The 12,992-nt window shown below is 43.2% G+C and overlaps 2 protein-coding genes across 15 annotated transcripts in view; one reads left to right on the top strand and one right to left on the bottom strand.

Annotated features, from left to right (window-relative positions):
- The window catches only part of LOC123589567 (serine protease-like protein 51), a 67,865-nt gene extending 64,619 nt beyond the window's left edge, over positions 1–3,246 (top strand). The window contains exons 6-8 of one of the 3 annotated variants that reach the window (XR_006708401.1): positions 2,323–2,369; positions 2,893–3,014; positions 3,121–3,246. Coding sequence is in view for 1 of the 3 variants with exons in the window: in XM_045461880.1 (XP_045317836.1) it covers positions 2,323–2,349 (27 nt within the window). In the remaining 2 variants the exon portion in view is untranslated. Of the gene's footprint in view, positions 1–2,322; positions 2,588–2,892; positions 3,015–3,120 lie in introns of those variants that run through there. The other 2 variants (XR_006708399.1, XM_045461880.1) reach the window with 2 other exon arrangements.
- MSRA (methionine sulfoxide reductase A) overlaps positions 1–12,992 on the bottom strand; it is a 547,769-nt gene that overhangs the window by 6,156 nt on the left and 528,621 nt on the right. For 10 of the 12 annotated variants that reach the window (XM_045461958.1, XM_045461927.1, XM_045462022.1 and 7 more), the window contains 2 exons: positions 5,879–5,931; positions 1,276–1,451 (listed from right to left, as the gene is read on the bottom strand). In XM_045461958.1, the coding sequence (XP_045317914.1) occupies positions 1,276–1,451; positions 5,879–5,931 (229 nt within the window). The remainder of the gene's footprint in view (positions 1–1,275; positions 1,452–5,878; positions 5,932–12,992) is intronic. The other 2 variants (XR_006708415.1, XM_045461941.1) reach the window with 1 other exon arrangement.

The raw sequence follows: 12,992 nt of genomic DNA, 5'->3' as shown, positions 1-12,992 counted from the left end.
AAAACAGAAAACACTATCTCAAGCAGAAAGGGATTTAGGACATAGACATAGATGTTTATAGAACAATTAAAAGGGCTTGAGTGCAAACATCAGGAAAAACAGTTGCTTGCTTTCCAGAGCTTAGCAAACTTCAAAAATCATGGGAAATTACTGTTCCCCCAAATCAATGATCTTACTATTCTCTTCAGCATTAGAGTGACAATTTTCAGGAGGATACCCAAAGATGATGGCAAAAACCTCACAACTATCATCTGCTAAAATCTGCATGCCTGTACGCAGCTGCTATGAGAAAATTATGGTTTCTCCCTGTTTTCTGCCTCCTGAAATTTGGCTAAGGATCCAAATTTGAAAGCTGCTGGAGTTCTCAGACATGTAACCCCAAGGTTTCAGCCTCTATAATTTTTGGGAGAGTTTAGAAAGGCAGAGATGATGCTAAATATCAATATGCAATATCTGGCATATCCTCTACTGAATGTGGAAAGCAAGAAGAGTAATTCCCTTAGACAATTGCTATGAGTGTTAAATGAGATAATATAACACTGGCAAAGTCCTGAGCACAGTATATTATACATGAAAAAGCTTAATGAGTAGCTTGATATCTTTATGAGCCCTAAAATAAGAATGCCCTTGTAGCTTTCAATTCTGCTTTCTGGGATAAAGCACTAGATGACTCTGTATAGTTATTTTCCGTTTGTACCCCATTTCCCTACTGCAGATATAATGACTGTCCTTCCCTGGGTCCTGGTATGCTGACTTCTAGGCAGAGTCACTTGGGATAGTAAAGGTCACTTGGCTTGCCCTCAGCAATGGGAGATACTGGCAGGAAGTGAGAGGGTTAGGGGTATTTCCTCCCTCTCCCTTCCCATTGAACATTGTGCTGCCAGTGGCAGAGACCCTCCTTGACTCAGTTCCTGCTCTGTGCCCCTCCTCCACACCTGCTGTTCTCACTGGATTCCAGTAAGTATACCTTCTCTCCTTGCCCCTGTAACTCACTGCTGTTACCTGTCTCTTGAACGCCTTCTACATGTGGGTCCTTTAAGATGCCCATAACTCTTTCTTAGTTCCTTCACTAAGTACCTTCATTTGAACCTTCTGAGTGGAGTTCTGTTTCCTTCTGGGACTCTTCCTAACTGATATGCTCAGGGTTATCTCCCTTAATAGCTGGCCTGTGGTTTTAGAGCCAACAGAGGGCTGGAAGGAAATTCAGAAAGTTATTACAATGCTCAGTGGAAAGTCTGGCAGTGGAATGATGCAGAACACAAAGACTTCACCCACCCTTTTTGACAGATGTAAGGACTTCACCTCCAAAATACCAATGAGCTATCGGCAAACAGGCAGTTTTCCTCGTGGAAAAACAAGTCTGAGGACCCACCGTGCACCCTTGTCCAAAATGGGAGTCAGCGTAATAGGGTCGAGTCTCTTTAACCTTGTGCCCAGATGCTCCAAGAAGCCTGTAACAAGAAAGAATCAGGGCACAGCTGAAATCCAAAAGGGAAAGGAAACAGGCTAAGATCCATGGGGAACAATGTCTATTTCTTAATCTGTCTCCTGCCCCAAATAGCTCTGCTCTCCTCCCCCACTTGTGTTTATGTGTCTGTTTCTTTCCCTGGCAGCAGATGCCACCAGGCCTTAAAGTAGGTCACAGAGGGCGGTGATGAGCCGACACAGGCCCTCAGGCCATGTCCTCCCCTGACCTCACTCCCAGGTTCCTGGGTCTGGAGACCCACATAAGCCTGTGCTCTCCAAGGCATCCTGACAGAGTCCATGCTCCCTAGAACCACAGCGAGTCAGTGTTCCTCCTTCCAGTTGTGAGTGGGCAGGGGGCCTGTTCAGAACTGGCAGCAGAGGGGACAGCACTGAGTTGGGCTGTAGCCCTCCCCGCCTCATCCTGCCCCTGCCCTTTCATCCCCTCCAACCGCAGCCCTGCTTTACCGCCCTCAGGGATGCCCATTCTTCCCAGGGCAGCCAGAGAGCCCCATGTCCCTGCTGTTTACCCTGAGAAGCACTGGGGTCCCTTTCACATAGACCCACAGGTTCCAAACCAGGGCTCCTAGCATGTACCAGGGGCAGCAGTGGTGGGATGGGTAGAGTGCACAAATTAGAGTCAGGAAACCAGATTTCAAACCCCAGTCACCTGAGGCACAGGCCAGTGAGAGCGTGCCCAGAATAACCTAGCTGGGAAGCCACAGGTCCCGGGCCTGCAAGGACCCACTGCACACCCTAAACCACATGTGCCTGCCTCCCTCACAGCCCGGCCTCTTATCCTTCCTTGGGACCCTCTCTGCCTAGCATCCGGTCCTCATGGTGCCTTTCTCTCTACAGGTTCTTTCAGAGCATGGCTATGGCTGATCACTACTGACATCCAGGAGGTACAAACTACTGGGAGGATTACCACCAGCAGTACCTGAGCAAGAACCCCAATGGGTACTGTGGCCTTGGGGGCACTGGAGTCCTGTCTGCTCTGTGTTATGGGCTCAGAATTTATATGCTGGAACCCTGGCCTCCCGTGTGGCTGTTATTTGATGATGGGTCCCACTAAGTAAGGCTAGTAATTACAAGTAATAGTAAAGAACTGATTAAGGTTAAATGAGGTAATAAGAGTGGAGCCTTGATGTGGTACGATTAGTGTTTTTTAAAATGTTTGCTTTTGAGAGAGAGTATGAGAGAGGAGGAGAGCAGAGGATATGAAGCGGGCTCTGCACTGACAGCAGTGAGCCTGATGCAGGGCTCGAGCTCATGAACCATGAGATCATGACAGCCAAAGTCAATGCTCAACCAACTGAGCACCCCAGGTGCCCCAGTATTAGTGTTTTTATGAGAAGAGACACTGGAACATGTGCTCCTGCTCTCTTCCTTTTCTCTCTCTGAATCTCTCTCTCTCTCCATAAACAGTCACTGAGGAACGCCAGCTGAGGACACTGTGAGAAGTTGGCCATGTGCAAGCCAGGAAGAGGGCCCTCACCAGGAACAGAATAATCTGGCACCTTGATCTCAGACTTCTAGCCTCTAAAACTGTGAGAAAATAGATTTCTGTTGCATAAGCCACCCAGTCTGTGGCATTTTGTTATGGCGGCCTGAACAGACTAATACAGTATTAACAAAACTCATTTCCCCCCACAGGGCTGGCCCTTGAGATCACAGCAGAAACGCTTTCAACAAACTGGGCAAGTCTTTTGTGGTTCACATCAGTGGCTTTTCGAAGTGTACAAAGTATAAAGTCGTTTTTAAAAGTCTGATTTAAAAGTATAATTTATATTTATTTAGTAATTTCACTTTTTTAAGGTGTATGGTATTAAGAATCCTGACAAATACAGGGGCACCTAGGTGGCTCAGTAGGCTGAGTGTGCGATTCTTGATTTCAGCTCAGGTCAAGATCTCATGGTTCATGAGTTCGAGCCCAACATCGGGCTCTGCACTGACAGCACAGAACCTGCTTGAGATTCTCTCCCTCTCTGCCCTTCCCAGACTCTCTCTCTCTCTCTCTTTCTCTCACAAAATGAAGAAATAAAACTTAAAAAAAAATTAAGAATCTTGGGCGCCTGGGTGGCTCAGTCAGTTAAGCATCAGACTTCGGCTCAGGTCATGATCTGACATGCTGACAGCTCAGAGCCTGGAACCTGCTTCAGATTCAGTGTCTCTCTCTCTGTCCCTACCCTACTTGCATCCTGTCTCTCTCTCAAAATAAATAAACACTAAAAAAAATTTTAAATTAAGAATCTTGACAAATTCAAATGTCTGTGTAATCACTACCACGATGCAGACATAGAAACTTCCTACCCGCCCCCCAAATGTTTCCCATGCTCCTGGGAACCCATCCTCTCCCCCAAACCTCAGCTCCTGGCAACAACTGATGTATTCTTTGTGCCTGTTGTTTGTCATTTTAGAATGCCATCTAAATGGCATCATACCGAATGCAGTTGCTTTTCCACTTAGCATAATGTATTTGAGATTCGTGTTGCTGCATGTATCTATATTTGTTCCTCCATGGTTGAAGAGTAGTGCTTTTGTCTGGATGTACCACTATTTATCCATTCACCCAATGATGGACATGTAGGTTGTTACCAGTTTTTAGCAATTATGAATAAAGTGACCATAAACATTGTGAGATTTTAGTGTGGACGCATGTCTTCATACAAAGGTGTTTTGATAAAAGTGTGAATTCATCCATTGATGTGCTGGGAGATTTGGGGATTCTTTAGGGTCCGAATGAAGATAATGCATATGCTGTGTTTCCCATTCTGGACTCTGGGACCAGCCATAGAAGCATTGTGGTTAAGCTAGGCAGGATTGTGAGTGACACTGGAAATTCTTTATCTCTGCTCTCTTCCACCTCATATGAACACATGCTTTCCAGTGCCCCCAAAGTATGCATTTACAGCCTTAGTGAAACTCCACGCTGTTTTCCAAAGCACAGCAATGAGAAAGCTTCCCCATTTCAGCCCCCTTCCTGGCATAGAAAAATATGAGCTAAGTGGGTGAATTCTGATGCTTTGCTTACAGCTATGAGAAGTATTGGAAATGCTTGTTGTGTGAAAAGTCTATACCCAATAACATGAACTTCTTAATATTTCATCTGCCTTTTGCTTATTCTGACAGGATATTTCCAAGAGTTTTAAAGATAAATTTTAGGGGCGCCTGGGTGGCGCAGTCGGTTAAGCGTCCGACTTCAGCCAGGTCACGATCTCGCGGTCCGTGAGTTCGAGCCCTGCGTCAGGCTCTGGGCTGATAGCTCAGAGCCTGGAGCCTGCTTCCAATTCTGTGTCTCCCTCTCTCTCTGCCCCTCCCCCATTCATGCTCTGTCTCTCTCTGTCCCAAAAATAAATAAACGTTGAAAAAAATTTTTTTTAAATAATTAAAAAAAAAAAGATAAATTTTAAAGCCTCAAAACAGCTAGGAAAAGAACAGTCCCCATAGTCACTTCCCCTGAAATGGAAATCCATTATGTATACAATTTTGGAAAATGTTTATCTCTATCGCTGCCTTGCAGGTCTTTAGGAATAATGCTGTCCGCCACATAGCTGTCACATCCATGGTGATCACTCATGAGAATTACTAAGTGGCTGTTGATTCAGATTTGAGCTTTGTTCAATAAATTAACCTCTGTCTCCTGCTTAAACTTGTACATTATTCCAACTCAATATTTTAGTTTGGACCTTTTGAAATTGCCAATATTTTGGAGCTAGAAAAACAGCAATTATATATGTTTTGACTTAAAAGTTCCTATAGGTCCCACACACCTTCATATGTTTGCAAATGTTTTCTGCCCATGTAGAATGCCATCATTACTTTCCTAGGACTGCCATAAAAAGTACCACAAACTGGGTGGTTTAGAACAACAGAAATTGTTCTGGAGCTCTAGAGGCCAGAAGTCCAAAATCAATGTATCAGGAGGCCATACTCCCTTGGAAGCAGTAGTTCCTTGAATTGTGGCAGTCTAAATCCAATCTTCATGTGGCATTCTCCCTCCCTCCCTCCCTCTTTCTCTCTTTCTCTCTGTCTCTCTCTCTCTCTGTATCCAAATTTTTCCTTTTCATAAGGACACCAGTCATATGGCATTAGGGGCCAACCCTGCTCCAGGAAGACATCATCTTAACTAAGTGTATCTGCAATGACCCTATTTCCAAATAAAGGCACAATCTGAGGTACTAAGGTTTAGGACTTCAAAAGAAGAATTTTTGAAGGACACCATTCTATCCATAACAAATGCCTCTCTGCCCTCCTCTAAAACCGTTTCTCTTTGTAGATTGACTTGGCCCAGACAGGGCCTATTTCATCTAGAGAATCTTCCCTAATAACCTCTTTCTCCCACCCACCACATACACATGCTCCTCCCAGACTGGGTTGGGTGCCCCTCCATAGCTCACGGTGATACACTTACTCCACTGTGTTGTTGTCTTTGGTCACAGGTCTCTCCCAGTTGGGCATGTGCTTCTACGAGACAGAACAAATAATGTTCGTTTTTGCATCATCCTCTAAGCCTGGCATGTGGAACATGTCCCATAAAGTGCTAGCTAACCTACTGAACAAATGAATAGACTGCATCAACAAAAACCACCCTGCAGCTGATCTATGCATGGATCTGTACTTTATGCATGTCTTGCTTATAGACACTGCTGGTTAATGTTCCTCCCTTTGCTGGAAGCCAGTAGAGATGCAATTAGTAGAGATGACATTAGTAGAGATGAAATTAGTAGAGAATTAAAACCATGGGCTTGGTGTTTGCCAAGCCCAGTGCTAGGATACACACATTATCTCATTAATCCTCCCAACAATATAACGATGCATTATTATGTCCATTTTGCAGATGAGTAATCTGAGGCTCAAAGTTCAGTAGCTCCCCTAAGGTCCCACTGGTAATGTGAGCTCTCTTCTTTAGGAGTCCTTTAGTTATCGTTGCTCTGCTGTATCATCTGGACTGTTTGGACCAGAAGCCTTGAATCCTTTCTCCTGGGGAGTGCCTTTAGCTCTCCTGTCCTGATGTATTAGTAGATCTGAGAGAATCTGAGATGCCTCAACTTGCAGGAGCCCAACTGGTGTGAAGTTCTCCCACCATCCTGCCTCTGGCCCCCAGTTCCACACTGACCTCCACATCCCAGAGAAATGGCTCACAGAAATCATCAGGTCCTGGATGCATGATGCCACTTGGTTGCCTTGTCTGGACCATGACTGTTCTACCCGGTGCTCAATTGTGACCTCAATGGTCAGGTTGGGCTGTCAGATAGCAGGCACAGAGAGCAAAGCCCAGACTCAATCCCTCTGAACTGAATCAGCACAGTATCACTTGAAGGCTTTCCATCGGCTTGAGTAAAGACCAGTGCTGATGACAGGATGGAGGGATGGAAGAGCAGTACTTCTGCTCCTGGTCAACCTGCTGCTTCCCCAGGCACACAGCTCCCCAGCATGTAGGTTTCTCATGGTGTTCTTGTGTCTGTGCCTCACCAGGACCCTTGCACTTTGGTGGGGGTGGGGGCAGGAGAATCACCTGGGCAACTTGTTCAAAAAGTCAAGTTCTAGGATTCTGGTTCCACAATTCTGGGTGGGATCCAGGGAACTGCACTTTTAGTAAGCCCCTTAGGTGCAGGGGGCACCTGGACCAGACTTTCAGATCATTGCTCCCAGAACACCTTCAACTTTAAAGTTACATGTGGAGGAGCCTGGTGAGTGTGTATGTGTGTGCGTGCACGCGTGTGCATATTTTATGTCTCCATTAGGTCCCAGAGTTTTCCATAGTGAATGGTTGATGTAAGAAAACCCTTTGAGAGGGGTAACCAGCCATCAAGCTGGAGATACCAGCTAGCCAAATCCTGCAGTTTTAAGACCACAAGTCAGGTTGCTTTCTCTTTTAAAGCATTCTAAAGCATCATGTGGAGCCTAACTTGCCTAATGCAAAACAGTACCATGATATAACTATAGTAAAGGCAGTGTATTAATAGCTACTATGGATTCATCTCTCTGGGTCCTGAGAATTTCTGGAGACTTGTGTTCTGTTCAGTCAGTTGTTGGCTGACAAATATTAAACCTCTACCATGTGCCAGGAGTTGTTTTAGGAGTTCAGTTTAATTTTTTTAATGTTTATTTATTTTTTACAGAGAGAGAGAGAGAGAGAGAGAGAGAGAGAGAGAAGGAGAGAGAGAGAGAGAGAGAGAGAAAAGAGAGAGAGAGAGAGAGAATGAGTGGGGAAGGGGAAGAGAGAGGGAGACACAGAATCTGAAACAGGCTCCAGGCTCTGAGCTGTCAGCACAGAGACTGACACGGGGCTTGAACTCACAGACAGTGAGATCATGACCTGAGCCGAAGTTGGACACTTAACTGCCTGAGCCCCCCAGGTGCCCCCAGGAGCTCAGTTTATAACAGAGAATGACATACTTGTTTCCTTCCTTCCTGCAGTTTTACTATGTAGTGTGGAGAAGGACATATTAAACATATAAAATGAGTAAATAAGTAAGTTAATTTTAGTTCCTGCTAAATGGTATGAAGCATGAAAATAGGCTTATATGATGGAAGGCCTCTGGTGGTTGTTGAGATGGTTCTAGTGGTCACAGAAAGCCTTCCTGAGATGATAAGATTTGGGTCAAGACCCATCTGATGAGAAGGAGACATATTTCCAAGCAGATGTAACAGCAAGTGCAAAGGCCCTGTGCAGTGAATGAGCTCAGTATGTTTTGAAGGCACATAGACCCGTGTAGCTGGGGCAAAGTGAATGGGAAGGGGGCACTGAAGAGAGATGGGTTAAGAGGGGTTGGTGGGGCCCAGATCATGCTAAGCCTCATAAAGGCAGAGTAAGGACTTTGGATTTTATTCTGGTTACAATGGGAAGTCATCAGAGAGTCTATACAGAAAAGTGAGAAATGAGAGGTACTTAAGGAAGAGACACTGTCTGCTGCAGAGGATAGAGTGTGCAGGGGCAGGCCTTGGGTTAGTGAGCATGAGGGGATGATGGCCTGGATTGGTTTATAGTGGCAGGCATGAAGGGAAATGATTGGTTTCTGGATATCTTTTGGTAGTCCTGAATGGACTGGCTGATGCATTGGATGTCAGAAGACAGAGAAAAGAAGAGGTCAAGGATAGCTGCTAGATGATATTCTCATCTAAGCAAATGGATGCATATAGGTACTTTTTACTGAACTGTGGATGGCTTATGGGAAAGCAGATTTGGACAGGGGTCAGGTAAGTCAGTATTTCAGTTTGGGCCACATCAAGTTTAAGATGTCTCTTAGATATTCTTATGAGACATTGAGTAGGACAGTTGGTTAAAAGAGTTGAGGGCTCAGTGGAGAGGTCTGAGGGGTCAAATGTGAGATATTCTGGATAAAGATGATATTTGAAGTTATGGCTGGGAGAAGATACTCTAGCTAAAGTGCAAAAAAAGATAAGTGGTTTGAAGATCTTAAGCCTTGGGTTTTGGAAGGACAGGAGGATTCAGCAAAAGAGTTTAAGAATGGCCACTGATGTAGGAAGACCAACAGCACGTGCATTCTCCCACTAAAACTTTGGTGGGAGGTGACCCCAGATTTGATTAAGCATCTTGGGCAAAATTCAGACCTCTTTCTCCTTGACCCAGAGTGGAATGACGCCAAATGCCATCCCTATAAATCAATGTTACATGAAATGTTACATTAACACAGCAGCAGGCTATGTTAATACTTACCTTTGTATTAAAGATGAGAACATTGAAGCTTAGAGATGTTAAATCAGTAGCTGTAAGTCACACAGCCAGCAAACAATGAAACCAACTCAGAACTTCTGACTCCAAAACCCTACCTCCATCCCTCTGCACCAGGTGCCCTGCCAGCTTGGACAGAGCCAGGAACTTTTCATGCTAAGAACACAGTGCTTTATGCTGACGAGTTCTGTCTCTCCAGTAATTCTCTTTCTCTCATAGTCAACAACATATCAATGGAATCTTTAGGGGGAAAGACTATTTTTGAGATACCCTGATAGTACAGGCAGAGAGAAAACACTGGAGTAAAAAGCTAAAATGAAACTTTCTTATCTTAGTCTGTTTGGTCACATCTCTGGGTCTGGATCAACCAGTCATGTGGAAAAAATCTAGGATCTAAAGTGATTTCATTCAGGTGGGACTTGCAAGGATATATTTCTGAACACCCCCACCAGGAATTTTGCTCTGTGGTGCTGACCCCAAAATTCATTTAGTTCTTTATCAACAAAAAATATCAATTACTTGGGATCCCAGGGACTTTCCTGAAATTCACAACCACAGGTCTCCTATTTTCCAAGTCAGTCTGAATTCTAGGTAATTTTCAACAAAGTTGAGCCATTAGCATATGAAAATATGGGAAAATTTCTGCATTTGCCTGAGACTTATGTAATTACACTGATATTTCAGTTTGCATGACCAATGTCAGCCTGACATCAATATCAATAAAGCATTTAAAATGTAACTGAAATAATATATTAAGGAAAAATTCAGAAGAAGATGGTTAAAATGTATGGTTTAGAAGAATTTAAGTAAAGATGACATTTTTACCTAATGTAATTCAAGTAAAAGTATTTCCCTGTCACCATTTTGAACTATAAAAGTACAGTGTTTTAGAACTGGAAAGAATCCTAGAGATAATTTTATTGAATCCTCTCATTTTATTTTTTTAAGTTTTTATTTAAATTCCAGTTACTTAACATACAATGTAATATTAGTTTCAGGTGTACAAAAAATATAGTAATTCAACATTTCCATACAACACTCAGTGCTCATCACAACAAGTACAGTCTACAGGTAGCCTGTTTCACTATAGAGAAATTCCACAAAGTTCATTTTTATATTAAAGAATTTACAAATATCCAATACAAAGAATATGCAATTGGGCTCCCAGGGGCTCTCCTGAATTTCACATCCACAGGTCTCAGATGGTCCTTGTCAGCCTCAAATCTGCATAATTACCAACAAAGTAGAATATAACAATATGGAGGAATTTTTCTACTTCTGTAAGATTTTTTAAACCACCCTGTTTCCACCCACTGATGCTGCATCTGAACAAGTCTGATGCCTCATCTTTAAGAAAACCCTGCAAGAGTCTGAAGGCCCATCTGAGTCTTCTTTCTTTTTATGTTCCTTCTAAGGCTTCTCAATATGTTGGCCACACACCTCTGTATATACTCCATTTGTTAATGTCATTCTTGCACCTTGTGGCCCCAGACTAACAACCATCCAAATGCTATCATTTATGAGATAGAGAGCTTAGCAGTTGTATCATGTTGTCAGCATCTTATGGTTGATATGTTCTTATGAAAACTTCCAAGCCAAGTCTCCCTTCACAATCTAGAGATTTGGATCTATTATTTTTCTATTTGGATTTGTAATACTTTCTTTATATCTATTCTTCGTTGAGTTTGATATTGATGGTTCATGTCCAGTATTCAGATCTAGCCAGATAATTTTCAATCTCAATTCTGTAATCTTTAATATTGGTTCTTTCTCAGTTTCACGCCATGCATTTTTGTGCACTTTCTCCCCCAAGTTTAAGATGATTTTTTGCCCATTTAAAATTTAAAGGTATCTATTAATGCTAGCCTGGTTTGGTATCCTACTGCCAATCCAACGCTCTCAGACCTTCAGCAAAAACTATTGATAGGTCATAGACCTCTTTTCCATTGAGCTTAGCTGCACCTTTAGACTTGTTTTACATAGAGTACTGCAGATTGGTAGTTATTGTCCACCAATCAGACTTAGCTCTCCAGGTAAAACCTTCTCTCCATGTACTCCAGAAAGCTTCCCTTGCAGGTGCATACAGAATTGAAGATCAATGCTTTAGAAATAGTGTCTCAACCTGTTTGATGTTCACCTTAGCAATCATCAAACTACATACCATTATTTTAGCCAAATAATATTCTCGAATAATTGAGCATAGGTTTTGTTGAAATATAGACATACCATGAAAGCTGTGAGCAAGAAGAATAGATAATTAGGCTTTAGATCTAGATGAAAGTTTCACAAATGTTTTATTTCTGTTGTTAGTGTTCTGTGTGGAAGGGAGGGTGTCAGAAAAGAAAGTTATACTGAGGGTAGTTTATGTAATCTTGAAAGGCAAGAAAGATTTCTAAAAGGACATTATAACTGAGTTAAAATGTGAGGGACACACAGGAATTAAATAGGCAAAGAGGAGCAAGACAGATGAGAGAGTAGCCTGTCCTTCTGGCAGAGGCATTGAGAAAAGCCCTGAGATAGGAAGGAGCAGGGCTCTTCTGGGGAGCTGAAGGGCCAGGAAAGTTGGAGGAGAGAAACCCAAAGGCAGAGATAAGCAGTGGCAGTGGTGGTGATTGGCAACAGTGGTGATGTGCACTGGTTGTGGTAAAATGTAGTGGTAATGAGCAGTATGAAGAGGGGGACAGGGGGGACATGTGGTGGTGGGGTTGTATGGTGTGCTGTGTGATGGCCAGGTTGTGTGGTGGTGGGGTTGTGTGGTATGGTGACCTGTGATGTGGGGACATGTGATGGGGATATGTAGTGGTGGGGTTGTATGGTGGCAGGGTTGTATGGTTATGGTGATGTTTGGTGATGGTAACATACGGATGGTAGTGATGTGTGGTGTGGAGATGGTTTTAAATTCATAATATGAATAACCTTTCATATTATACTTGTCTGGGGAAATTTTTGAATGTCACTGTCTTTTCTCTGATGCATAAGCATGGTTAATACTTTGAAGGCAGTTTGCCTAATAGTAATGAAAACAGACTTTGGAGCCAGAGTGCCTCGGTTCAAATCTTAGCTCAGTTATATATTAGCTGTTGGGTCTTGGCCAGATGTGCTAACCCTTACACTTGCCTTTATTGTCTCACCTTTAAAATGGGCAAGAATAGGGGCGCCTGGGTGGCGCAGTCGGTTAAGCTTCCGACTTCAGCCAGGTCACGATCTCGCAGTCCGTGAGTTCGAGCCCCGCGTTGGGCTCTGGGCTAATGGCTCAGAGCCTGGAGCTTGTTTCCGATTCTGTGTCTCCCTCTCTCTCTGCCCCTCCCCCGTTCATGCTCTGTCTCTCTCTGTCCCAAAAATAAATCAACGTTGAAAAAAAATATTTTAAAATGGGCAAGAATAATTTCAGTTATCTCATGGAGTTCGTGTTAAATTAAATTGTTTTAGGCAAAATAGAATGGTGCCTGGCAAATAGTAAGTGCTCAACAGTTTAGATTTTATATTTACTTTTCTCATTACTCAAATGACATTTGAAAAACACCAAATGATGTCAAAACAATCCTATCACATAGGAAATGCCAAAATTTTTATTCCTTTCTAGGTTCAGTTGGAATCCTTAGAATTAAAAGTACGTGAAAAATGGTGCCACTAATCACAGTAAGAAATGCAGGAGAGCAATCAGTTAGGAAGGGAAGGGCTAATCAGTTTCCCTTTGCCTGTAGAATTTCTGGTGTCCATGTCATCGAGGTATAGAAGCCATGAAAATATGAGTCTAGAGCTGAGGAGAAGGATTTTATTGTCTATGCCAAGATACCACACCAATGCCCTATTTTTCAGAGGACGCTGA

Source organism: Leopardus geoffroyi, chromosome B1, assembly GCF_018350155.1.
Source record: "Leopardus geoffroyi isolate Oge1 chromosome B1, O.geoffroyi_Oge1_pat1.0, whole genome shotgun sequence".
Taxonomy (NCBI): domain Eukaryota; kingdom Metazoa; phylum Chordata; class Mammalia; order Carnivora; family Felidae; genus Leopardus; species Leopardus geoffroyi.
This window is presented reverse-complemented; position numbering and strand designations above follow the sequence as displayed.